The 26,761-nt window shown below is 50.1% G+C and overlaps 1 protein-coding gene across 1 annotated transcript; it reads right to left on the reverse strand.

Annotated features, from left to right (window-relative positions):
* Nucleotides 1-2,930: 2,930 nt before the first annotated feature.
* On the reverse strand, nucleotides 2,931-26,049 carry PIP4K2B (phosphatidylinositol-5-phosphate 4-kinase type 2 beta). The gene is made up of 10 exons (XM_037495445.2): nucleotides 25,845-26,049; nucleotides 15,806-15,903; nucleotides 13,282-13,378; nucleotides 10,753-10,905; nucleotides 9,147-9,293; nucleotides 8,132-8,170; nucleotides 7,476-7,589; nucleotides 4,189-4,447; nucleotides 3,636-3,739; nucleotides 2,931-3,095 (listed from the first exon to the last, which is right to left on the reverse strand). The coding sequence occupies exons 1-10, from the start codon at nucleotides 26,001-26,003 to the stop codon at nucleotides 3,015-3,017; spliced, it is 1,251 nt and encodes a 416-aa protein (XP_037351342.1). The 5' UTR covers nucleotides 26,004-26,049; the 3' UTR covers nucleotides 2,931-3,014.
* Between the last annotated feature and the right edge of the window lie 712 nt (nucleotides 26,050-26,761).

Raw genomic sequence — 26,761 nt, forward strand, 5'->3', positions numbered from 1 at the left:
TAACCCCTGAGCTAGATAAGGAGATGGAGCACTGGGCTCCTGGAACTGCTGGCTGCCCAGTCTGCCCGAAAGCCCCACACCGCAGGGCACAGGAGGGGGCTGGACTGGGAGACAAAGACTCAGTGGTTCAGTAACAGGAACAGGGCCGAGGCCTTCATCTAGTGGTCTAAGCAGAGCTCTCAGAGAACGCCTCACTCTGGCTGGGAGACTAGTTTCTCAATCACAGACTTTCAGAGGAAGGGCGGAGGGAAGAAGCTGTGGCTGGTGAAGGGGCAGTGGGAGGAAATGGGGAGGAATCCTGCCCTTATCCCACCCAGCCTCACCCCTTTGGCCAGGTCCTATTCTACTTTTGTTCTTGGGAGACCCAGAATTACTCTGGGATGCCCTAAGACTGTTTAGCTTTTGTTCTTGGCTCCAAAGAGTGAGGTTGAGAGTAGTCACTTCCCCTTGGATGTCTTCCATTGCAGAGGGAATGGGGGGGGGGGGGCAGACAAACACCTGGTATCAGTTCACTTTCTCTACATTCAGACCGCAAACCAAATAGAGTATCTTCATCATTACAAAAAGAGAAAGAAAACTTGTATAAACCAAGATAAATAGCTTTTAAACATTTGAATACCTAAGGAATTAGAGGGCCAAACCCAAGGTTTTGAAGATAGCACAGAGAATGAATGACCTTTTAAAAAAAAAATCTAAAATCCACCAAACCACAGCTCAACTGTCCGACCCAATCAACAATACTGTCAGAAAAACAGAGCATTTGAAATAGAATGCTTACCTCTCAAAATGTAAACAATATACAAAAAAAACAAAAACAAAAAAAACCCACAAAAACACAAAAAATTCAATGTTAAAGAAGTTAGATACCTGGTAGCTCGTCTTTAACCATGTGATTGTTACACTTTTCCACTATGGCGACATGACCTGCAGGCCACTTGCAGGAAGTGGTGGGAGCCCGAGGCTGCGAGGCTGCTGATGCGCAGCCTTCCAAGCTCTGGGGGTGCTGGGCCTGACCAGAAGCAGATCCAAATTTTCATTCTGATTAGGAGGTGGGGAAGTCAAGTCCAGATATTTTTCCTACATAATCCCTTCCAAAATCAAATCTGTTTTTTGATTTTCTGTTTTCTCCCTGAGCCACCTGGTTCCAGTTCTTCCCCAAGTGACTCGGTGGCCTTCCTGCTGATGTTCACAGCTACTTACGGCCCCTTCCTGAGGCCACAGCAGTTGCTTGACCCCATCTGCCTCTTCCAGAAGGGTTCCGGCAGCCCTATTGGAATGCCGTCTCCATTCCTCCCTGACCTAAACGTTGCAGATGGGACAGAGACACGGAGCTGGCTCTGCTCCAGAAGCTGTGCTTGGCCAGATTGGGAGGGAGCCACAGGAAACCAATCCATTCATTCAAAATGGTTCCACAAGCTTTCTTCGCTTCGATGAGGGTTATCTACAGGTTTTACCCCCAGTTCCTGGCAAGGGGGTGAGAAGATGCAGGAATGTACCTCCCCCAAAGCAGAGCAACAGGATCATTTTCTCTCCTAGTCAGATCAGACTGTTCTGACGGCATCACAGAATGACACACAATTCACCTCTGAGGCCTGGGGAGCAGGGTCAGAGGTGGATGGAGATCCTGAAGGAACTGCAGGACACCACTCCTCCCGAGGAAGCCCATGAGTGGCAGATCTGCAACGTCTCAAGGAAAAACAGCCTCGAGGCCGGGGCCAGGTGGAAGCCCACATCCAGCCTCCAAATTGGATTTCTTGGGTCACATCCACAAGTGACCCAGAGGTCACCTCAGGCTCGGGTGCCATACTCCAAGGTGTGGGGGGGGAGGGCACCATTTCCTGTGGCCATAACTGTCCAGGTGGCAAACCACAGGTGTGGGGAGTCAAATCATCTACAGGGTGGCCCTGGGGCTTGAAGAGGAATCTCAGCAAGGAGCACCTCAGGTATGTGGAGATCTGTCCCCGACTAAAAGCTCATCAACAAGTGAGGTGCCTGGGAGAAGGTCTGAGGGAAGTAAATAGATGGAGGCACAAGACCTCATTTGACACTCATCAGCTTCTGGGGCTTTCCCAAGGGTAACAACCATTTAAACACAAGGGTCCTGTTATATCCAAAGGTGCTCTCTAGTTCCTTTTGACCCAGTGGGAGGCAGGCTTTAGAGAGAGGACCTTTGAACTCCAGGAGCTGAGAGAGCCCAGGGGCTGGGTGATGATCACAGGGTTCTCTGAGAACCAGCCGTCCGAGAGCCCAGCAGCTCCCCCAGCCCCTCACCATCCCATGAGGATGAACTCACTCCCCTCTGAGATCTTTGATTCTCATCCAAGATGCCTGATGTTGGTCTGGAGTGTTCCTTTGGGAGAAAAGCATTTACATGGAGAAATCAATCATGTAACATTTCACTTGGATCCGAGGCAGAAAGGTGGAGGAGGTTGCACACAAAACTCCATAAAATTAAAAAAAGTTAATCCGGACAAGATCAAACGCAGCCAGGCTGAGGCATCTGACCGCTTCTCCTCCGGCGTCAGAGTGCTCTGCTCTGAGAGGACCCTTGGCTGGGTCTGTGGGGTGCCTCTTTAATTGAAGGGACGTGACAGCAGGGTGGGATGGGGAGGGTGAATAGGGTGATGACATACACTGTTATAAATAGCAAACCTGGGGCAATCGAATTTTAGAAATAAAACCCAAATAAGCCCACAAAGTCATCTCTGGCCCCAAGGTATCTTAAAAGGTTGCAAGATAACAAATAGGAAACCCCCTTTTTAACCTGGGTCAACTGGGTAAAATAAAAAAGTCAAGGAGTAAGCAGGTGAGGCTACACCCTGTGAGCAGTTGTGCTAGCGCATAGCCCCTCCTCCCCAGCTCGTCTTGGAGTCACAGGCTGCAGTCTATTGCTAAAGCCCTCCCCTACCCCCATCTGCTCCCCACCCGCCCATCTAGCCCAAATACACCCTCTCCCTCTTTCCATTCCTGACCCCACATCCAGCTCTCTGGCTCTGGCTGAAGGCAGAAGGTAACTACGTCAGGATGTTGGACATGAACTCGTTGAAGCGTTTGGAGTACTGCTCTGGGTTCACAGTCGAGATCTCGGCCCCTGCCTGAAAGACACAGAGGCCGACTCAGGGTGAGCTCCTTGGCCCTCCTCAAGAGGCTGTGCCTAAGCAGGGCCTGGGTGTGAGGAACCTCTGGCCCATCTTAGGAGCCCCTAAACCAAGCAGGCCGCCTTGAGGTGTGGTTCCCACGACCCAGAATTGCCCTAAACTCACTCCCCTGATTCATAGCCTAGTGTTACACCCACTAAGTAGGGGCAAAGCAATGAGAGGTAAGAACAGGCTCTGAATCTCCCAGTTCATCAGGAAATGGTCCTCTGGGGAGCAGTGTGGGCATGTAAACAAAGCTATTACCAGAGGTCAACAAGATGCACCACATGCCCAGCAGCCCCAGGGAGAGGCGCCAGGCTGGGGCCCTGGGGGCCAGATAACTAGGGGAAAACAAGTTGGGCTGTTACCCAGCCACAGGGAGGGGCTAGTCTGTAGGTGGCAGAGAAAACAAGGCAAGAAGGGGGGCTGCTCTTCCCTTTCTCTGCTCTGGGGGTAGGGGGACAGGACTACTGCCCTAGGGGTCTGGGAGCTCCTCACCCCATGTTTCACCGTCTTGGCGGCATGTGCAGCTTTCTTCTTAGCATCGTATGGCGTGAGGATGTCAATGATGGCCATGAAATAGACCTCCTTCTTAGGGGCACCTGAAGGAGAAGGGAACAGGAAGGGAGGAAGCAGGGAAAAGAGCAGAAATCAGCTGGGCCCAGCTGAATCCAGCACCTTTCAGACCTGTCTAGCACTTTGGACCTGAGAAAATGGGTCCTTCTAGATGCTTTATTTGCTTATTTGCTCTTCAGTCATCCTGTGGGCTGACGTAACAGTGTTTATAGGGTTTTGTCCATCTCATGAATCAAAGCAGAACCAGCCTCCAACATCTCAGGACAAGGAGAGAGGTGGAGGAAGCCTGACAGTAGGACCCCAGAGCCCCTGAAGATAGTTGCTAGTCGTGATCTAGTATGGGAATCTGAAGGCAGAAAGTCGCCGAAGTCAGCAATTAATGAGGTCCACATACTCACAGGGGCATCTAGACCCCGGGCCTGAAGGGGGCCGAGGGGGGATAGGGGCGGGCAGGGAGGCACAGGCTCCTACTTACTTTCATGGCTTTTCATGGCATAGACATCAACAGAGGGATCGAATTCCCCAGGACCAAAGAAGCGGGGGCAGCTGAGGAGGTTGCCGGGACTATCTGGAGGGGTGCCGTAGGGGCAGAGCAGGTTGCCCCCCATGCCATCGTTTTCACACTCCTCCTCCTCTGCCCGCTCCTCCACCTCCATCTCCTCCTGCTCGGCTCGGTCCACATCATGGATGCCGACCAGCAGGCTGTAATCCATGATCTTCAGCTGGGCCAGGAACTAGGGGAGGAGGGGGAAGGAGAAACGGAAGGAAGAGGTTACACATAGCAGTGGCATCGGCAAAGAGGAGAAAAGGTGAGACTTTCAACTCAATCCTCTGGTTCTGAGAGACAACAGGGAATAACACATCAGGATATCTGCCCTCAGCAAGCTCCGTATTTACGAGGAAGACAGTCATTCCCCAGGGGCAAGGAGCTTGCCAGTTCAAAGCAGGCCAGGAGAGGGCCTCCCTGAGGGGAGGAGTTGAGACTGAGCCAGATGGGTGAAGAGGAATCAGGCAGGTGGAGGCAGAAGGAGCACTGCAGGAAGAGAAACAGCCCGCACAGCCGGGGATCAAGAGAGGCCATGGTGAGTTTGAGGAAAGAAATAATGCAAAGGAACACTGCGGAAGAGGCTGGAGAGGCACGCGACACAGCAGTGTCTTTCAAAGCACAAATCTCAGCCCATTACGAGTCCTAGATCCAATTTAGTGGGCAGGGATTAGCACTGTTAAGAATTATTCAATACCGGGGGCCTCCCCTGGTGGCTCAGCGGTTGAGCGCTGGGCTGCGAGGCTGCCTGCAGCCTCTGCAGCGCCGGTTCAATCCCCAGCGGCCCGCGAGGGTCCCACATGGCGAGACAGACCTCCCCTGCCACGCCTGCTGCTCCCCCCAGCAGTGTATGTCGTCAGTCTGCCAGTTCTGCTGTCCGCTCTGGCTCTGGTGAATTCTCTCGCCCTCCCACACTTCTGACTGTACCCAGTGCTTGTATAAATAAATAAATAAATCTTTTTTTTTTTTTTTAGAGGCATGTGTTTTTATTTATTTATTCGTTTGTTTTTGTTTATACAAGCACTGGGTACAGTCAGAAGCGCGGGAGGGTGAGAGAATTCACCAGAGCCAGAGCGGGGAGCAGAGCAGGCAGAAGGACCGAAGTACACTGCTGAGGGGAGCAGCGGGCAGCAGGAGAGGTCTGCGCACCATGTGGGACCCTCATCCGGTGGCCGGGGAGCAGCCCGGGAACGAACCGGCGCCTCAGAGGCTGCGGGCAGCTTCGCAACCCAGCGCTCAACCGCTGCGCCACCGGGCAGGCCCCAATAAATAAATCTTTTTAAAGAAAAGAATTATTCAATACCGGGCCTCCCCGGTGGCGCAGCAGGTTGAGCACTGCGCTGTGAAGTTGTCCACAACCTCTACAGTACGGGTTCAATTCCCAGCCGGCCAGGAAGATTCCCACATGGCGAGGCAGACCTCTCCTGTCGTGCCCGCTGCTCCCCTTACCAGTGCTTTCGATCTGTCTGCCTGTTCTGCTCCCCGCTCTGTCTCTGGTGAATCCTCTTACCCTCCCGCACACCTCGCCTATACCCCAGTTCTTGTATAAATAAAAATAAATAAATACTTAAAAAAAAAAGAATTATTCAATACCACAAAGTAAACTAGAAAATATCAGACTACATAAGATGAAGTGAGGGTGGGCTTCCCCTGGTGGCGCAAAGGGTAAACATGCAACCTCTGAAGCTGTCCCAAGCCACTGCAGCACAAGTTCAATTCCCAGCCAAGGAGCTACCCACATGGCGCAGCAGACCTCTCCTGTCTCGCCCACTGCTCCCCTCAGCAGTGTATTTCAATCTGTTCTGTTACCCACTCTGTCTCTGGTGAATCCTCTCACACACGCCCCCCACCTCTGGCCTGTATCCCAGTTCTTTTATGCATAAATAAATAAATCTTTAAAAAAAAAAAAGTGCTGCAATAAACATAAAAAAGAAAAGATGAAGGAAGTGAATAATCAGTTGAAGGCCTGAACAGAACAAAAAGGCTGACCCTTCAGCCAATAAGAGGGAAGTCCTCCTGCCTGACTGCCTCTGAGACATCAGCTCTTTTCCTGCCTTCTAATAGTGAAAAACATCAGCGCTCCTGGGTCTATAGCCTGCTAGCTGCAGGATGTGTGACTTTTCAGCCTCCATAATCATGAGTCAATCCCTTACAATAAACAACCATCTATCCATCCATCCTTCTGTCTATCTCTCTACATCCTACTGGTTTGTATTGGTTTTGTTTCTCTAGAGAATCTTAATATACCAAGTGTCCATCAACAACTGCATGGGTAAACAAACCAAGGGTTTATATATGTACCATACACACACACACACACACACACTGAATTTTATTTAGTCTTAAAAAGGAAATTCTAACATGCTACAACATGGATGAATCTTGAAGACATTATGCTAAGTGAAATAAGGTAGTCACGAAAGGCAATTATTATGATTCCGCTTATTTGAGGTTCCTAATCAGTTTCACGGAGACAAAAAATAGAATAGTGATCGCCAGGGGTTGAGGGGGAGGGCTGAGGAGTTAGTGCTTATTGCGGACAGAGTTCCAGTTGTAGGAGATTAAGAAGTCCAGGGGGACTAGAAGGGTGGTGGTGGTTGCATCACAGTGTGAATATACTTAATGTCATAGAACTATACACTTGAAAATGGTTAAGATGGTAAATTTTCTGTTATGTATACTGTACCACAATAAAAATATTTTTTTAAGGTTTGTAGGATTTGGCCTTAACAAGCAGACCCCCAATTTATTAAAATAGCAGTAGACAGCAAATTATCGAGCAGTCCAGACAGCACATGCACCACTTAGCATCTGTCCTCCCGGAGGAATCTCTCCATAGGAAGTCCCATTCCAACCAGAAGGCTGCTGAGTAAGGGGAGAATCACAGCCAGAGGAGGGTCTGGCTGGTGGATGTGAGTAGCTGACTTCCTGTCATGCTGATGGCAGGCTGCCCCTTCCCCAGGGGGACAGCAGCAGAAGTGAAGCTTGAAGGGTAATCTAAAGAAGGTGCTGCATTCCAAACTGAGTCACAGAGGTCCCATTGGCACAAACCGGGCCGCTCCCCAAATGGCATGCCCACTTGCATGCTCAGATCACATCTCCTTTGTCTATACTCCTGGAAACCAGTGAATTCAATTTTTCTTAAGGTTAAAGAGGCTCCTGCTCTGGGGACGAGGGAGCCCTACTCAACCAATGTGAAAATGAGGGTTAGTAAGTACCTCTACATCCCGTTTCAGTTTTTCCAGGAAGTTCTTTTTACTCTCCTCGCCCACATGCAGCTTCTGCCCTTCGTTGAGGAAGTCATTATCTTTGAATGTTGGCAAGTCCTTGGCCTGGGAGAACAATGGAGAGTCAGGGTGGGGAGGCCTGGTTCATTCACCCCAAGGAGTACTCACTCTGCTGGGGGTAATGGTATAGAAAAGGGAAGGGGCCTTAGCACATAGATGGTCAGTGGGCCAATCAACAGCGCAGTGTAGGAGGTGACATCTCTGGCTCCCGCCAGGCAGGGATGGATGGCAAATGGGGTGCATATGTCAAACAATGAGAACTGACTAAAGCATGACTTTCTGCCAAGCGTGGACTACCTCAAACTTGGGCAGCCACTCGCTGATTCAGGCTGGACTCAGATGGAAACTGCCAGTCCTCTAGGAGTACAAAGAGCCCAGCAAGGGCAGAGGTTAAAGGCTGGGGACCAAGGCAGATGCCAAGGATGAGGACAGGCAGGTCTGAGCAACACAGAGAATTCCATGTTGACAGACTGTTATCTGGGAACTGGGCTCAGGGCCACGGTGGAAGAAGGGACAGGATGTCTGACAGAGGGGGCTTCTGATCCAACTGACCCAGCCACACGTGACCAGCACAAGTCCCAGCTTACCTTCTCCTTGTCACTTGCTTCTCTGGCAACTGTAGACCCCTGAAAGGATAAAAGCTATCAGAAGTCCTGTTGAAGTAAATTCATTGAGTTAAAAAATGTGCACCAATCTTTGGGGAGAGCCAGCAGGGAATCCTAGAGGGGCCAGGAGGCAGCAACTTGTCCACTTCCTCTGTCACAGACCATCTTCAGAGCTCTGAGCATGTGTGGACAGGTGAGGTGCTCAGGAAACAGGACCACACCAAAGACTCAGTCCCTGCCCACAGGGAACTTTCCTTCTAACAGGGGAGACAGACATTATGCAGTGGTTACACGGTTAATTCATTCGTTAATTACAGAGGTGCTAAGTGGTACAGGGGAGGGGACAGGACACTCAAAAGTAGGCAGCACAGGACTACAGGGAGGTGGTGGTCAAAGCCTACTTCCTGGGAGAACTGATACTTGAGCTGAGCTCAGAAGGGTAAGTAGGAAGTAATTAGGTGGGAAGGCAGAGGTAGACAAAAGGGCAGGAAGAGAGGCAGGGCTGGGAGGGAGAGGATTCCAGGCAGCCTATGTGATCCTGGGGAGAGAAGTGCACAGGCACCTAGGGATGGAAAGGAAACTGCGACAGACAGGTGGAGTAGTGTGAGGTGACAGAAGTCAGGGAGCCAGGTTCAAAAACAACAGAGTCCCATGGCTCCGAGGCACAGGTATGTCTAGAAATGCACTTGGGACTGTCAGCCCTCCAGGCCTGGACAAGTGCAGAGGGTGTGCGTCAGCACAGCCTGACATGTACTGCTGCCCTTGTGCGCACATCCCACTGATGAGAGTTGAAGAACATTCATTGTTCTTGGTGCTAAATAACCTCTTGTCACTGTCGACCAGACTTTGGTCCATAGGAATCAGGCATATCATCTCTGGTTGCCTGTTCATACCAAAACACATGCACCAGCCTTCCCGATAAGTGAAAGCTGGTGATGAGGCCCCGCCCAACCACAGGGAAGAGGCAGCCATAGAGCTGGGAAACACGGAGCCTTACCTTGAGGTCATACTTGCGGTGCACAGTGAGCCGATGGCTGAACACATTCCTGGTGACCACCATGTAGGTCTCCACGCCATCCACAGTCAGGCGGTACATGCCCAGGAACTGTGGCAAAAGGGTGTTGCCATGACACTCCACTATGAACTAGGAAGAGAGGGTGGGAAGGCTAAGGAATTTACGAAGATAGCTGATTGGATAGGGCATTCTCCAGGCTAAAACACTCCCCAGGGTTCTAACTTTTATTTATTTATTTATTTTAAAAAAAGATTTATTTATTTATGCATATAAGAATGGGGGTGTAGGCCAAAGGTGCTGGGGGGGTGAGAGGATTCACCAAGACAGAGTGGGGAGCAGAACAGGTGGATCTACTGAAATACACTGCTGAGGGGAGCAGCGGGCAAGACAAGAGAGGTCTGCTGTGCCATGTGGGTCAGCTCCCTGGCCGGGGATCGAACTCATGCCACTGTGGCTGGTGATAGCTTGATAGCACTAAGACTTAACCCCTGCACCACCAGGGATGCCCTGTGTTTGGAGCTTGAAGGGAAGCTAGCTTCTCTCTGTGGCTCCTGAGAAGTGGTAAGAGGGATTTCTGGTTTGGGGGAGTTTACAGCAGGGCCTGGGGCAGGGCATGGATAAGAGCTTTTAGAGAGGGGCTTCCCCCAGGCCTCCCTGAGGTTAAAGTCTAAGCACTATCAAGCTATCACCAGCCACTGTGGCATGAGTTCAATCCCTGGCCAGGGAGCTGACCCACATGGCGCAGAAGACCTCTCCTGTCTCGCCCGCTGCTCCCCTCAGCAGTGTGTTTCAGTCAATCTGCCTGTTCTGCTCCTGACTCTGTCTCTGGTGAATCCTCTCCCCCCACCACCACCCCTCTGGCCTACACCCAGTTCTTGTATGCATAAATAAAAGTAAATCTATTTTTTTTTTTTTAAGATTTATTTATACAAGCACTGGATACAGTCAGAAGCACGGGAGGGTGAGAGAATTCACCAGAGCCAGAGCAGAACAGGCAGACTGACCAAGTACACCACTGAGGGAGCAGGAGGTGGCAGGAGAGGTCTGTGTGCGCCATGTGGAACCCCCGCCCAGCGGCCGGGGATCGAACCAGAGCTGCAGAGGCTGTGGGCAGCTTCGCAACCCAGCGCTCAACCGCTGCGCCACCGTGGAGGCCCAAAAGTAAATCTTTTTTTTAAAAAAAAGCCCCACACTGACTTAGAACAGGCACGCAGATGGTGCCCCTGCACTCCCTGATTTTCCCGTGGACAGATTTCAGAGCAGTGGAAAGCAGAAGCGGAAAAGAAACCCTGCCGCCTGCCCAGGCCTCTTTTAGAATAAACGAAGCAGGTGCCTGAGTGTGAAGACTTCCCAACTCTGACAAGAAACAGCTGTTCAAGTGGGTCTGAGTCAGTCACTGGCTTTCATTTCTCCTTTCTTCAAGTAGGCTTTCACCTCACAAAAATATGACAGCAGGGGAGGGCCAGGTGCTGAGTTCTCAAATGTCTGCCACCACCAGAGAGGACCAACCCCTCCCAGGAAGCTCCACTGGGCTCTCTTCTCCCCCTTCCAGCCCTCCTCCAATGTCCAGGCCGGGGACTCACCATACCTGGTGGTATTTCTTTAAGATGTTGTGCATCTCAGCCACATCCTCGCTTGACACAGTTTTGATGACAAAGCGCCGATCGTAAGTGGTGAGGAAGCGTGTGCCGCACCGGCCCTGGCTGTCACTGTTGATTGGGGCGCTGCGTGTCACTGAGTTCTGATGGACCAAGACAAGAGCAGGCTGGTCTCGGGAGGAGAGCAAGGACTCTGACGTTTACTCTGAGTCTTCTCATATAGGCCGGACAGCTGCTCTAAAGCAACACCACTAAGACAGAGGGCACCTCGCCCACCCTTTCTTGTAGGAAGTTCATAGCCCCCTAGAAGTCTTCCTAAATGTTCTCCCCTACTACCTGGCTCCTGACCCCCAACTGTGATGGGAAGAAGACTGGGAAATGCTTCCTTTGACTCTGATCCCAGAGCTCCCCTGCCAACCCTAACTCTGCCTCACACGTCAGGGGACTAGCTTTGATCCCGATGCTCACTTGGGCTTCACAGAAGCCACTTCACTTCTCTAGCCCTGAGCTTCCTCACCTGGAACACGGGGATGTGGACCAAGCCGATTCTCCCAGTCTCTTGGGGTGACAGTTTAGGAAATATTCCAGAAGTCTAGTATAAGGAAGCAATGGACGTGGTAGTCTCTTTTCGCTGGAAAACCTTTCCAAGAGCAGGAAGTTGACCCTCGTCCTGCTGCCTCACCCCTCTCCCTCACTCAAACTCCTGCATCTCTGTACCGGACTACAAGGCGGTTCTGGGGACGTTTCCTGGCTCTGTCTCTACTCCACCTCAAGGCCCCATTCCCCTTAGGATCAGAGAGCACTAGAAATCTCCAGGGGCCTGGCAGAGAAGGTGTGTCAACCGAAGGTATGTGTCAACCAAGCAGAGGTCAAGAGAAGACCTCTAGGGGACAAAGTAGAGGAGGAGAGCCCCAATGTTCTCCAATGTGGTGCCAAGAAAACACATATGGGATCCCTCACAGAAAAGCCTCATCTCTGAGCCCATTCCTCAGGCCCTATCTCAGGTCCTACTTACCCCTTCACCTAGTGCCTCCTTGTAAGACCCTGGTAGAGAAAGGTGCACTGCCTGCAAGGCAGAAATGAAGTCTGAAGTGGTAAGAGGCTCTCTAAATTAAAAGAGCGCCCCTCAAAATTGGGTGTCCCCAGTTCATGAATAGGCTACATGACTGAGTGCCTCACTCTCCCAGGATGACCTACAGGCCACGAGCCCAGGTGGGAAGAGGGGCCTATCCCTGCCTCACTCCCAGGCATAACTCTTGGACTCTGTGGTGCTGGTAGCCCACAAGTAGACTCCTCTCCGTTAACACCATCCTCCCGTCCCCATTTCAGTTTTGGGCACAGTCATTTGCCCACAAGGCTATCAGAGAAAAAATGCAGACACTGAGAGGATGTGGCTGGATGGTAAGGGGAAGGGAAGGCGCCACAGTGAGGAAAGAGGTCCTAGCAACCTCAGGTTGCAATAATGGCAGGAAGTTTTCAGAAAACCTCAGGCTCCGACCAGGTCATGACTGAGTTGAGGACTCTGACCTAACAGAAGGGACTTCCCAGTACCTCTCAGATGTGAACAGTGGGAGTTCCAGTCCTGGCAGCTCCTCCAATCAAATCCCCTCCCCCTCCGCCTCAGGACACATATCTTTGCATGTGTTCCCGGCTCATCCCACTTCTCATGAACTACTCTGTGAAGGGCATCCTGGGAGTGGGGTAGGAGGAATTACAGTATTCTGGAAGATTTGGACATTTCACTAGGCTATATGTTTTTTTTTCCCCCGCAGACAAATGAAAGTTAGTTATATATTTCTTAATGCTCTCAAAGTGAAGTGGAAAATCTCCCACCTTCGCTACCAGGCTGTCTGCCAAGGGAAGAAGGTCCAAGGAAGGTGCTAGGTGGGAAAGCAACAGAAACCATAGACTATGAGTCAGCCAAACTCATCCCTCATTTGGGGACTGATTCCTCCCACTAAGTCAAAGGTCTCTACGACAGTCACCCCTCGAAGGGGGCAATTGCCGGCCATGTCTATCCCTCCCTCCCAATACCAAGGCAGGGGACATGTTTAGGAGGTGACACTCATACCTGGCAAGAGGTTATACTACCCTTGAAGTCTTCCTTTTCTAATCTGTCTTATCTGCTTTAAGAGGCCTCATCTCTCGCTGGCAACAATTCTCTCTCTTAAGTCAAACTACGAAGGAGAAGTGTTCTTCAGCCTGGACTGGGAATGTCAGACTAAAATGAAGCAGCTTCCATGGACCCCTCTCCCTCCCGCTGCTCTCCCTCCCAAGGAGCAGAGCTGGGCCTTGCTCTCAATGAAGCCTGAGCCTGTAAGGTCTCATCAGAAGCACTTCTAAGGCCCTGACCCCTCCAAGCACCCACCAACTCTGGGAAGGTGACTGCCTGGGCAAGGGACACCTAGAAGAAGACACAGCCCAGGAACAGCAAGCGCTTTCTCCCCCACCTGTCCTGCCTGTGGCTTCCTGACCCCACTCCACTGCCCAACCCCTCCAATTCTGCAGACACCCCGTACCTGGTAATCCTGATCATCAATCCCAAACCTTTCTCGGAGATTTCGGAATACCATGGGGCAGTACTCCTTAAACTTAAAGCGGCTGGGGAGGTTCTCCCTAGGGAAAAGCAGAAAAAATAACTTCATGAATCTCTACTTGCTCATCTTAACACTTAATCAGAACCTCTCAAGTGTAGTCCACAGATCTGGATTTGAACAAATCACTTAAGTGCTTAAAATGTAGGTTTCTATGCCTCACAAATTCTGGAGCTGAGTGTGGAAATCTGCATTTTGAACAGAGTCCAGGTGAATTTGAGCAGGTTAAAGTTTAAAAACTTTTCAACCCTTGAATTCACTTTGTAAAAATTAATCTAGCTATAAAGTTATCACTTACGCACTCTTCCTGAGTGTATGTTACCTTTCTACCACATTTACATTACAGGGAAAACACCTGACCTGCAAGGCTGAGCACAGGTCTCACGTCACGCACACTGTACTTGCTAGAGGGGTGACCACAGGGAACTTGTGCTGTGAGATGATCTTCGGGCTGAATATGAGGAAAGGGCCCTCTCCTTGGGAGAAGTTTCTATGAACACATCCTGAAGATGGTTACATCCAGGAAGCCCCACCCTTGGCTTCCACTGGGCTGGAGGGAAAGGGAGCTTTAGATAGAAGAAGTCAGTTGACTCGATCCCATCTGTTCATGAAACCTTGATTGCTGGCTGCTGGCACCAATCTCCACGCTTCCCACTCCTTAGTCAACACCGATTCCCAGGAGGAAAGAGAATCACCTTGAATTGATGCCTCCTCCAAGTCCTCCATCATTTCAAGAGTCACCCTGCTTGCAACACTCCCTTTCAGAAGCATATCTCTCCAATGCTCCAGGATGATAGACTTCAAGGAAAGAAAAGTCAATGGCTCTGTATGAAGGTCTCATATGCCCGTCTTCTTGTGAACAGCACTACATGTTAGAAACTGGCACATCAACAGTTGTTGAAAGGACAAAAGGAATGAAGAAAGCTGGAAGAGGCTGCTTTAGGCCAAGCCCTCAAGGTGGCAGAACTTCACCAGAGATCATGGACCCTCAAGGCAGCAGTGCCAACGCCGCTGCCAGAGCCCTGACCTCTGCGACAGAACACAGCAAGCCCTTTCAGGAGATGACTCCTAGAAACTCTTCAGGTTGCCAGGGGAACCAACTAGGATGAAAGGGTTGGAAATTTCAGTTTCCCCCCTGACCTGCAGGGACAGCAGAGAGGCTGGAGGTAGAATCAATCACCAAAGGCCAATGATTTAATCTATTATGCCTTTATAATCAAGCCACCACAAAAACTCAAAAGGACAGATTCAGGAGCTTCTAGGTTGGTGAGCACATGGCGGTATGGGGAGGGTCCCCCTGAGGCGGGGGACCCTATGGGACTCTCCAATCTACAGCAGTTTGGTCAGAAACACAGGTGACAACCTGAACTTGTGTTTGGCATTGAGGGGGAGGGGGAGCAAGGGCCTCTCGTGGAACTGAGCCCTTCACCTGTGGGACCTGGTCCTAACTCCAGGTACATAGCGTCAGCACTGAACTGAACTGCAGCACACCCAGCTGGTGTCACAGAACTGCCTGAGATGTGGAAAACCCACAGAGCTGATGTCAGAAGTGAGTGAAGGATGTGTGAGAAGAGGAGAAACACAGGAGAGTTCTCCATCTCCATTGGTGGCCACTTAGCAAGCGGCAGCACTGAAGACAGACAGCTTCTAGAACAAGATGTTATTACTTACTATGGCAGAGAGAGGCCACTAAGGGATGGTTTCAAATCAAGCTTCTCCTCCGGGCTAACAGTCTGGGAATGGTGGCATGACAAAGCCCAGCTGGTGAGGTGGTGGGGACTGTGGGACAATGGAGAGTGGAACGAGGAATCAAATGCAGAAAGGAAGAGAATGTGATCAGCAAATAATTCCTGGGGGGACCCACAGTGGAATGAAAAAACTAGGTCTCCAAAGGGCTTAAAACAGACCCTAAACTGTGCCAAGTGAGAGGGCTGCTCCAACAAAATGAGACAACCTTCACAAGAAGCCACAGGGAACAAAAAAATACGAAGAGTTACTTTGGACAGCACCCTTGGGCACGTGCTCAGCCTGTTGTTCACACACCAGTTGGAGAGAAAAGAGCTTGGCTGCACCCCAGGCCAGGAACATGCCAGGCAGCTTCCTGCCTCAGACTCCGATCGAGACAGAACCACTGCTGTCAGCCTCCTACTGGATACCTCAGTTTCCGAGGAGCTCAGTTCTACCTAAACTGACCCTAGATGAATCACCCAGGGCTGAGCCACATGCCCTGAGGGACCCTGGGGGTAGGCTGCAGGAGCGTGATGACAACAGGGCGTGGGGGAGAGGACGACACTGAAAGCATTTCCCAGCCAGCTTTTCAGCTGTGATCCAGGTGTCAATGTCACTCTGCCAGGTGCTGGCTCGGCCCCAGCATGCAGGAGTTCAGAAGCTCTCTGCCTGGAGGGAAAGAACCCCCTATAAAATCTGAGCCCACTGAGCAGCAACTTACTTATTGAAGAGATGATTATCCACCTTGATCTTGCTGTAGGCTTTGAAGTCATCTGGCATTAGCATGACAGGGACAGGGACATTGCTCAGCTCATTAATCTGCAAAGCAAGGGGGAAGTCAGGTTCTCAGCCAGGAGGCCACCAGCCTCTAAGAGACAACGCAGTACAGAGTGGGGACCCCTGCATCACCAAAAACATGTCCGTGATTCCCTCCTTGTCTTCATTTCTGCTCTTCTCTTCAAGTAAGTTCCCAAGCTCCTCTCTACCTATTAAAGTTCTCCCCACCCGATAAGGTATGTCCTCCATAAAGCTTTTCTGTCTAGACCAAAAACGTTCTTTCTCAGCTTGGAATTCCCGAAGCACTGTTTGTATACTGCTTTTGGCCACCTCACACCTCCCCTCACATTGCAGTTAATGTTTATAAACCTCACACGCGTGCTAGACTGTAAGCCAGGCGAGACCACATCACTCATCTTTGTAAGCAAAGATCATCTAACTGACCTTTGGGGACTCCTTGGTGCTTAGCACCATGATTTGCCTATAGCAGGTCCTATATAAATATGTGTCAAATGCAATAATAAATGGATTAAAAGATAAATGTTACCCAACCTACGTGGGTATTAACTGACACTTTTGAAATCTTTACAAAAATGACGGGTCACTCCAAAAATCAACCTGAGGCAGGAAAAAAAGCTGGATGGGTTTGTGTGGGTGTGTAACTCATCTACAAAGCAAAGCATTACATTTAAATTTAAAGTGACATCAGGTCACTGGCTCACTCCTAACTCTCCTGATTAAAGCAGGGCCAGCTACTGCCATGTCCTGTCTTATGATGAACTGGGGGAAATGGAGTAGGGTCCCTCACCCCCCAGGGCAAACAAACCTTCTGGTTGTCTTTCATCCCCCTTCAGGGAGCTAGAGGGTGGACAGGGACCTAATTTCCCACTGGAACAGAGCAGAAGGGGCAGATCCTGCCCTTCCCACCTCCAGCTTAGCCAATTAGTGGTCTAATTAGCCACAGATATCCTCTCCCATCACAACGGAGTATTTGACATCTGACCCTCAACCCAGTTGCCACTAATGCACTCAGAATTTGCAGAAGAAACCTTAGTTCTGACTTAATGGGAGGTGGGGAGGGGCAGCACAGCCTTGTGCTACCCAGATACCTTCTTTGCAAATCCTATTATCTCAATGAGGCCCCATGTGGCAGTAGGGGAATAACCCAGAGTCATTAGGACTCCTCCAGGAGCATAAATGGGGGGAAATGGCATTTAATTTGATGCCCCTTTTTATGTTCCAAACCTTTTTTATTTAGAAATGTCAGAAAATGAAGGAAGTACAAGTTAATGCAGTAACTGGGCTAGGGAACCTGGAGTAGTGAAAAATCGTTACTTGTGGGGAAATTAAGGCAGACCCAGGCGTGTATGGGGAGTATAGGGTAGTACTACAAGTTGGCAGCAGGGTAGAGGCTCTAACCTGCTGGCACAAACTGTCAAAGACACAACAGTACATGCTGTATGATTCCTTCACATGAAATTCCAGGGCAGGACTCCACAGTAAGAGAATTCCAGTTAGAGGCTACCTGGGTTGGACTAGAAAGGGCTGACTGTAAAGGAACATGAGAAGTGTGAATCAGGGTAAAAAAAAAAAATTCTCTGTGTTGTTTGGGGTGATTATTATATGGCTATACACATTTACTGAAACTCAAACTATGCACTTAAAACTCCCAGCATACCCAGGTCTGTACAGCCTGCCATTGACTAAACACACACACAGCCCTGCCAGCTCCAATTCCAAGGTGTGCTCACCAGAGAACCTGATTTTTAAGTGTCTGCCTGTGGAGGAAACCACTCCACTTCCTTGTTTTTCTGCCAACAGAAACAATTCATGGTAGTTGTTCTACTTCCTTTTTCCTTGCATTTTAAGCCTGGCTCTGACAGTTAAGTCAGAAGTTCATGGCTCTTAAGTGATCCCATCTTTCTCGCTCATACTTCCATGCTAGAAAGAGCATAGCACTGGCTCAAAAAGTATGATTTTACACCAAAATGTTACAGCGTGTATTCCTAATTGATCCTGCGTACATCCAAAATCCAGGCCCAGTGCCAAGGCCAGCACTTGATGTTAGGAAAATGAAAACTAAAGCACTTGCTTGAGATGGGTCAACTAGCCCTTGCCAGGGTGAATGATCCCAACAGGAATGTAGGGTAAGGAAAAATGTCAGGCTTTTCTGCCCTCCCGCCATCAGGATAGATGATGGATCCTTGCAGTCCTGAATGCATGCCTCATGGCGGGCACCTGGAGTAGGGTGTGGGCATAGGTAGATGGGATTCACCTGGGCTAAGACTGTGCTTTTAAGGGCGGCATCACGGGGACACCAAGAGAAGCCAAAAGAAGAAGCCAAGAACGAATGGAAGCTGAGAGAAGAAGAAGAGAAGCCGAGAGAAGCAGCAGCAGAAGCTGAAAGAGAAGCCGAGAGAAGGCTGGAGAGCCCAGATAGTGAGGATTTGCTGGGGGCTAGGAGGACTGCCAGCCTCCTGGCCCCCCAGCACCCCTGCCTGCCATATGCCTGGTGAACCCCAATAAAAAACCTGCAAAACCACTGAGAACTCTGACTCCTCCTTTACCCAGTCTGCATGGGATCAGAAAACCTGCACTATGGTCCATTCCTGCCACTACAAGGAGTATTCAGGAATGCTCTATTCATTATTTTTCTGTGTGACTCTAGTGCAGCTTAGAGTAAGTTAGTCAGTTTAGTTCTCATTTCACACCTATTCTCGACTATATAAACCCAACTGCAGGAAATTTCTGAGATGTACTGACAAACAACCCATGCATCTCAACTCACAGACTCACCCCTCATTTCCACTGGGCCACATGTAGATGATTCACTCTAGGGATTAGCTGCACAATTTTTTTTTTTTTAGTTGTGCTAAATTTTATATCCCCAGAGACTTCTATTCAATTTCAGTTGAACAAGCACTTACGAAAATACCTACTACATGCTTCATTCATTTCATGTTAGGGAGGAGGGGTTGTATGGGGGCCGGGGTGTGCATTGTGCACACAAAATAAGTAGGGAGTTATCATCTTATGAGGAAGATGAGACAAACCCAAGAAGAAGTGAAACTTGAAATTGAGCAGGGTACCAGTAAGAACGCGGACAGAGACACAGGGAACAGCAGACGGTCAGAGGGGAGGGTGAGGCTGATGTGGTCAGCTGGACTGCCAGCCCTCACACATCAGGCTTAGAAACAAGGCACCTAAAGCCTCTCCTGGTATTGCCAAGAGCACTTGACCCTGGAAAGATCATATTACAACCCTTCTTAAAAACCTTCCATGGCTCCTCACCCAGCTCAGGGTAAAGCTTTAACTCCTTAGCCTGGCATTCAAGGCCTTTCCCAATCTGGCTCAGGCTCTGCCAAACATATATTGAGCTTACTTCTGAATGTACTGAGGGCCTTTTAATATGCCCACACTATGCCAGAAGTTGGGGACTGGTTTAGCTGGGAACACAGATAACATAATATAATATAATATAATATAATGAGTGCTGCAGATTTATGAATAAAGGGAGATGGACAGATTAAGAAATGATTTGGAATGGGAGTGAGAGCATTGGTCACTAGAAGGAGTTACAGAGAAATATATCTGGAAAGGCCTAGGATGTGGTTCTCAAAAGAAAGGGGGAGGGGGAATCCCAGGTGACAGAAACAGTCAGGACCAAGCCTCAGAGTTGTGGAAGTGTAATGCCCATTTTAGGGATGTTATGTGTGGATGGAGGAGGGGAGGGAGGCCTAGAGGCTGGCAGGGTAGGCTAGGAGGATAAGGAGTGGAGGGAGATAGCCTAGCATGTTATGTATATGAATAATTAACAGCTTGTTTACCTCTGCGCGGGTCGGCAGCACTTGTTCGATTCACTGAATGCCTATAAGTGACCAATACTTTGTTACTATATATATCTCATATTCATTCTGTTCAATGCTAGTATTTTTAATACTTACTAGCAACATAAAGTGTTAACATGCTATTGTAACAAAAGGGTTGGTTCAAGTACCTCCCTCCAGTCAGGCAATGTGTGCTGATTCAAGACTGATCCCAGGTCTGTCTGGTGCCTAAACCTGGGCTCTTGTACTGACTGGGCTGTGCTGCCCTCATGGACAGATACCTTGACTAAGGTGCTGTTTTTCACTCCTTGCCTCTGTCCTAATATTCTGCACGGAAAGCATTATGTTCATTTTATAGAAAAGGAAAAGGAAGAGCAGAAAGAAAAACTGCTGCTCAAAGCCAAACTATTACTAAGAGGCAGAGCCTAGATTTGAATTTAGGCTTGTGCACTACAAGATAAATTTGGACTTGACTATGCAGGCAATAGGACGTCCTCTCAGGTTCAAGCCTAGGAATTCATATCATCAGATGGGTGATACAGAAAGGGAATTCTAGAATCAAAATCAAGCAAACATTGGATAGGGCAAAATAAGCCATAGACCATTTATGGAACCTTTACAATAGTTCAGGTGACAGACTGCGGCAGCAACAACAGAAAAAGGGATAAAGTTAAGCACCCTCTGAGATCTGGCTCAATGATACTTTCTCTGTGAGTGCTTCCCTGTCTTCCCTGGGTTGAATTAATTACTCATTCTTCTGTGCATCTTCATCTCCTAAAGATCACATTCACTCAGATAATCATTTGTTTACATTTCGGTATCTCCTCAGACTGTGAATGCCTAGAAGGAAGAGACTATCTTCCCCATGTCACTATCGCTAACACAGTGACTGGGCATCAGGAGCTGCACAATCAAAGGGAAGGCGTGGGGGCCTGGCGGGTGGACTAACACTAGGGTGAGCAAAGCCAGCAAAGCTGGCATGGCCAGAGGCTGATGGACTGGAGGAGGGGAAAGAAGATTACGGTTAGTTAGGAGGATGTGACCAAATTGTAATCTTAAGTGCAAGGGAGAGAAGAAACATTATGAAGTAGACAAAGGGGAGTGGTGAAAGGTTTTATAGCAGAAAGGTGGTGACAGAAGCAATGTTTCAGGAAGATGTGCCTTTCCTTTACAATCTAGCACACTTATGGGTCAACTTCTTTCACCTTCAGTCACAGTGCATTTGTGCAATGCAAACTCAATCAAACATCACATAAACACAAATGATATTAGTAAGTCTGTTGTACCTTAAATTCATCATATAAGTGGTTTCTGGATTATCCACACGATTAACTCCATGAGCCATCAGCATAAACAGTGAGGTTAAACAGGCTGAGTGAGAAACAACTTAGTAGCGGAGAGGCACTCCATGCTGACCCGACTGGAGGTGAAAATTCAGTCCTAGTTCTAGTCTGGTGAACTTCTCATTCCAGAAGCCTCTACTTCCCTGTGTGACCTTCAGAGGAACTGTTACCCAGGAGGCATGGGCTGGACATGCAGGTTTCCTGACATGTTGTGGGCTTCCATGGGTGGTTCAGAAATGGGTGGGCCAGCACTGACAATCCCCTGTAGCTGCCAGCGTTAGAAGATACCCCATGTTAGGAAACACACTCCCAACACCCTGAAGGTCCAAGCAAGACCCCAAACTCCAGCGAGGAAAAGAGAAAGACAAAAACTATGGGGGCCCAAATCCACCCCTGGGTTCAGTCCTCCTCTTTACACCTTGGTTTTTCTTCTCCTGCTGGAATCCCACTGTTCTCTGTGAGGGGGAAAGGCTTGTAGAAAGGCAAATTCATCCAATGGCCTCATTAGAGCCAAATATTTACTAAATATTTGTAAAGTATTGATGCAGGATAAAAGGTCAGGTTAGGGAGGTTCTAGGTCAGCAGTAAGCAAAAAAAAAAAAAAAAAAATTTAAAAAATGATTGCACTCAACAGGGGTAGAATGTGAGAGAGAGCTGAGCAATCCTAAGAACGAATCTGTTCCTTATGCCATATACAAAAATTAATTCAAAATGGATAATAGGGCCTCCCTGGTTGTGCAGAGATAAAGGTTCAATGCTATCAAGCTATTGCCAGCCACTGCAGCATGAGTTTGATCCCCGGTAGGGAGCTGACCCACATGGCACAGCAGACCTCTCCTGCCTTGCCCACTGCTCCCCTCAGCAGTGTATTTCAGTAGATCTGCCTGTTCTGCTCCCCATTCTGTCTCTGATGAATCCTCTCTCACACACACACCCCCCACCTCTTGTCTACACTCCAGTTCTTGCATAAATAAACAAATAAATCTTTAAAAAATGGATTATCGATCTAAATGTAAGAGCTAAAACTATAAGAGAAGTATAGGAGCAAATCTTTAAGATCTTGGGTTAGGAAAAGCCTTCTTACATAGAACACCAAAAGCATAAGCAACCAAAGAAAACAGATAAGCTGGACTTTACCAAACTTAAAAACTTGAGGTCCAAAAGATACCATCAACAGAGTGAAAAGACCACACAGAAATGAGATAAAATATCTGTAAATCATGTATCTGACAAGGGACATAAATCTAGAATACACAAAGAACTCTTACAACTCACTAACAAGACAACCTAACTTTAAAATGGGGAAAGTTTTTTTTTTAATGGGCAAAGGATATTAATAGATATTTCTTTTTTTTTTTTTTTTTTGTGGGACCCTCGCCACAGGCCAGGGATCGAACTGATACTGCAAAGGCAGCCTCACAACCCAGCGCTCAACCGATGCGCCACCAGGGGAGGCCCTTAATAAATATTTCTCCAATGAAAATACATAAATGGTCATTAAGCACATGAAAAGATATTCAACATCACACTACCAAGGAAACGCAAATGGAAATGCAAATCCAAAACACAATGAGATACCACTTCACGCCCACTAGGATGGCTATAACAGAAAGACAGACAATAACAATAATTGACAAGGATGTAGAGAAGTTTGGGTCCTCAATACAATGCTGAAGGAAAAGTGAAAGGATGGGGGCCTCCCTGGTGGTGCAAGGGGTTAAGACACAACCTATGAAGCTGTCTGCAGCCTCTGCAGCACAAGTTCGATCCCCTGGCCTGCCAGGGAGCAACCCAGATGGCTCAGCAACCTCTCCTGGCTCACCCGCTGCTCCCCTCAGCAGTGTATTTCAGTCAATCTGCCTGTTCTGTCCCCCACTCTGTCTCTGGTGAATCCTCTCACCCCTGCATCTCTGGCCTGTACCCCAGTTCTACTATGCATAAATAAATCTTAAAAAAAAAAAAGTAAAAGGATGCAGTTGCTCTGAAGAAGAGTCTGAGTTTCCCAAACACTTAAACATCGTTACCATCAGCTGCACCTACGCCTCTGGTCTCCTGGGTGAGGCTTCACAAACGCCTGGCTCCTAAAATGGCGAAGAGGTCATGAAGCAGGTCCACCTCCTGCGTCCTACACACCGCCCTGAGGCCATATCCTCCCTACCTCCAGAGCCTCTGAACAGCAGTCCGCCTACTAAACCAATGGTTTTCTATCTTTACTAGCTCTCCACTGATAGATCCAAAGTCTTCTGACTTTTCTCCCGATTTCCACAGGGTCTCCCTCCATGAGAAGGGTTGCTTCTCTTGCCCACAAGAGGAGTTCTTTGCGACAAGACTAAGGTCCTAGAGTTCGCTTTTTCCACCAGAAGTAATCAACCATCTCACAAGAAAGTCAGTGGTGTTTACTATAGATAAAGACATAGCCATTCCTCATATCTGATGTACCATCAGTCAGACCACCAGCTAAATGCCCAAAATGGGTGAGAAACTACAGAATGAAAGAAAAGGTGTATGTGAAACCCTGGGTCACAAAACATTATGGTAACAGGCTTCTGAAGGCAACCTTTCCAAAATGAGTGGCAAAAGCCATGCGATCCTGACCCCCTGGAGAATTGCAAGGTTTTATATTTTTTTTTCTGGAGACCTCGTTGCAGAGCAAGATGATGCAATTAAAGTTGGAACTAACTGCCCTCCAAAGCTTGGCTTATCCAGGGCCATGGAGCACAGTATATTTCCCCTAAGGAGTTCACTCATTATGCCCAGAGGTGTGGGTCTTGCTTAAAGTCAATGCCTTTCCAGCTAGCCCTCAACAAACTTTCTTAAAGTTAGTCAAGAAAGGTGGTAACCTAGTTAGTCCAAGAGGACAGGAATCACAGACACCCAGCCATCTGCCATTCAGAGGTTTCTATCTGAAGCCCACATCTGACCAAACTCACTGACTATCAGAAAACCAGGCATCAGCACTCCCAAGAACTCGCATGCACGGACACACACAGCTGAGTATACATTCAGGCTTCCTAACAAGATGGTAATTCCCACCAATCCTGGCACTTGGCTGAGAGCTAGGACAACGAAGAGGAGTCCAAGAAAACAGGACCTGCCACCGAAGCACCACCACTGGCCAACACAGTCCTGGTGATGGACAGCGAGCAGATCTTCTGCTGTGCCCACAGGTGAGCTAACCTCTACCCAGAGCCTCCATTTCTTCATGAAATAAGGGACACAAATTCCCTTCCAGTTAGTTGTAATATTCCTGACTCTCAGACCTCTACCAGTTCACTACACAGACAGGATGCTTTCTAGTGAGAAACAAACTGCAGAACAAAATTAGAGATTGACATCCAGGCAGGGACACAGGGTTCTCATTTTTATGACCCAGTTTCCCATGCAACGTGGTCAGATGACCCCTGAGGCTGCAGGAAGTAGGAGGAAAAAACTCTGCTGACCATGGTCCAGAGGTCTTGACATGAAACCAGAGGTACTCCCTACCCTAGTCAGTAACTGCTCACCTAGTGAGGCCACTGAAAACAGCAACCCATCCACGACCAAGACACCAACAGAGCCCTCACCATCCACATGTGCTTTTCTGTGGACTGTGGTTCATCAACCTCTAGGGAGAGGCTCCTCTACTAAAGTTAAGCACAATGTCTTACTGGGCCTGGGTCCCTTCGTCATTCGGTCTTGTGGGCAAGTTCAAGTGCTTAGAAAGTTAAGGAGGCTAAAGAACTGAAATCCACAGGATACTCAAGGTATTAACTTCATCTCCCTCATTCCAAAGTTGTATTCGGTAGAGTTGGTGTTTCAGGTGCTTTTACTTTTCTCTGCTCATTCCCAATGTAGGGACTCACCATGAAATGATCAGAGACGGCAAGGCGCAAGCGGCTGGAAGACCCTAAACCAACAGCACATAAAGTGTTCCAGCCAAAACACTGTGTTAGGCTCAACTGCCTAACAGGAAGACTGGACAATCTCGAAGTCTATCTCGAAGTGCCCCAAAGATCAGGGAAGCCCTCTCTCATCCGAATCACCATCCATTATCATGCCCTTCATGCTCATACAACAGAAAGCTCAATAAATAAGAAATCAAGGTCTTCCATAGGCGAATACAGGAAGACACATTATTTCTACCACGAAGAGCCCTCCTAATAATCAGGCCTCACCTTCTCTCAAATGGTTACATTCTCTCTCCTCCCTAACCCCGGGAGGAGTCCCCCCCAAAGTGTGTGTGCTTCAAGAAGCCTGGGTTTCTCCAGTTGATACATCTTGGTTAAGATGAAAAAAAAGGAAACCTAGGGAGGGTTTCCACGGCCAGGGGTAAGGAGGTCTGGAGGCTGGGACTCTGAGCTGCCACATCAACCAAATGACCAGAAACAGGAGTATGCGGGCGGGTCAGGGCTGCTTGCCCTGTCGACTGGACTGCGAGCTGGCAGCTCACTAAAGAACAAGAGGGGAAACGCATGCAATAAACGGGATGAGGTGAGAAGAGAGCGAGAGGGGCTGGAAGCGATTCCACCGCACCAGGCCTTGCCTCTGCGCTCCGGGGTCAGCTCCAAGCAGGCATGCCCGACACAGGAAGCCAGAGGGGCTGGAGGGAAGGGGAGGCGGCGACGGCATACCGCCGAGACGCCAGGCCGCGCGTGGCGCGCGGGGAGTGCACAGACGGCCCGGACGGCGTGCAAGGGTGGGGTGGGCGTGCAAGCGGCCGGGCGAGCGGTGGCGAGCGTCGCCCGCAGGGTCCGCGGGGCGAGGGCCGGGACCGCGGGGGGCGTGGGAGCGCGCGCGGCCGCGCTCGAGGGGCGCGCGCGGGGGAGCTGGTTACCGTGTGGTTCACCCCCCACATCAGGACGCTGAGGATCGGCTCGCTGGCCCGGAATAGCTTCACTTTCTGGCACACGAAATGCTTCTTCTTGGTCTTGGTCTTGCTGGCGCTGAGCGGCGCCACCGCCACCGCCGTGGTGCTGGTGCAGTTGGACGACATGCCCGGGGCGGCGGCGGCGGCGAGAGGGGGGGCGGCCGAGACGGCGCACAAGCCAGCGGCCCCAGGCCTCCCCCGGACGGATCCCCACCCCCGCTCCCTCACCGCGCCATGGTCGCGCCCGTCCCGTTACCTCCCCACCCCGCCCGGGTGGTTTCGTCCGCCCCACGCTCCGCCCCCCCGGCCCGCCCCGCCCCGGGGAGCCGGCCGGCGGCACCGCCCCGCCGCCTCCAGGCCCGCTCGTCCCCGTCTGGGGGGCTCGGCCCGTCCCGGGGAGGCAGCGGCCGCCCCGCCCGCCCTCCCCCCCGGGCTGACAGAAGGCGGCTCGACCTCCGCGCGCCTCAGAGCCCCGCGCGAGCGGGAAGGGAGGAGGCCGGCAGGTCTCGCTGCCTATCGCGGGAGGGTCTCCCTGTCGGGGCCCCCCCCAGGCAGGGTTTGGCTTTTCCCCTCAGCCTGACGTGCCAAGATGGCGGCGGCCCCACAGCTCCGGAGGGGAGGTGGGGCGGGAAGCCGAGGAGGAAGGGACGTACCATCCGCCACCCCGGGGGAGAGAGGAGGAACGCAGCAAGGGGAAAAGGAAGTCCTGCCGGGAAAACCGAGGAACGCCCCCTCGCTCCACCCGAGCGTGGATCTTCCCACTCCCTCGGGCCCCGGGCGCGCTCCACCCGCGGGGCACGCCCCCTTCCCCCCAGGCCAATGAGAGGAGCAAGCCTGGAGCCTCGGGTTTTATGAATGGGTCCTACACCCACCCCCCTGCCGCC

The sequence above is a fragment of the Talpa occidentalis genome, unplaced genomic scaffold, assembly GCF_014898055.3.
Source record: "Talpa occidentalis isolate TD23 unplaced genomic scaffold, MPIMG_talOcc4v2.1 talOcc4.7, whole genome shotgun sequence".
NCBI classification, from domain to species: domain Eukaryota; kingdom Metazoa; phylum Chordata; class Mammalia; order Eulipotyphla; family Talpidae; genus Talpa; species Talpa occidentalis.

Excerpts from the sequence above, each read along its gene's own strand:
- PIP4K2B (XM_037495445.2), bottom strand. The coding sequence starts at position 26,003 with ATGTCGTCCAACTGCACCAGCACCACGGCGGTGGCGGTGGCGCCGCTC. Across the intron at positions 13,379-15,805 it reads GATAATCATCTCTTCAATAA|GGAGAACCTCCCCAGCCGCT; the intron begins GTAAGTTGCTGC and ends GCTTTTCCCTAG. Across the intron at positions 7,590-8,131 it reads AAGCAAGTGACAAGGAGAAG|GCCAAGGACTTGCCAACATT; the intron begins GTAAGCTGGGAC and ends TTGTTCTCCCAG.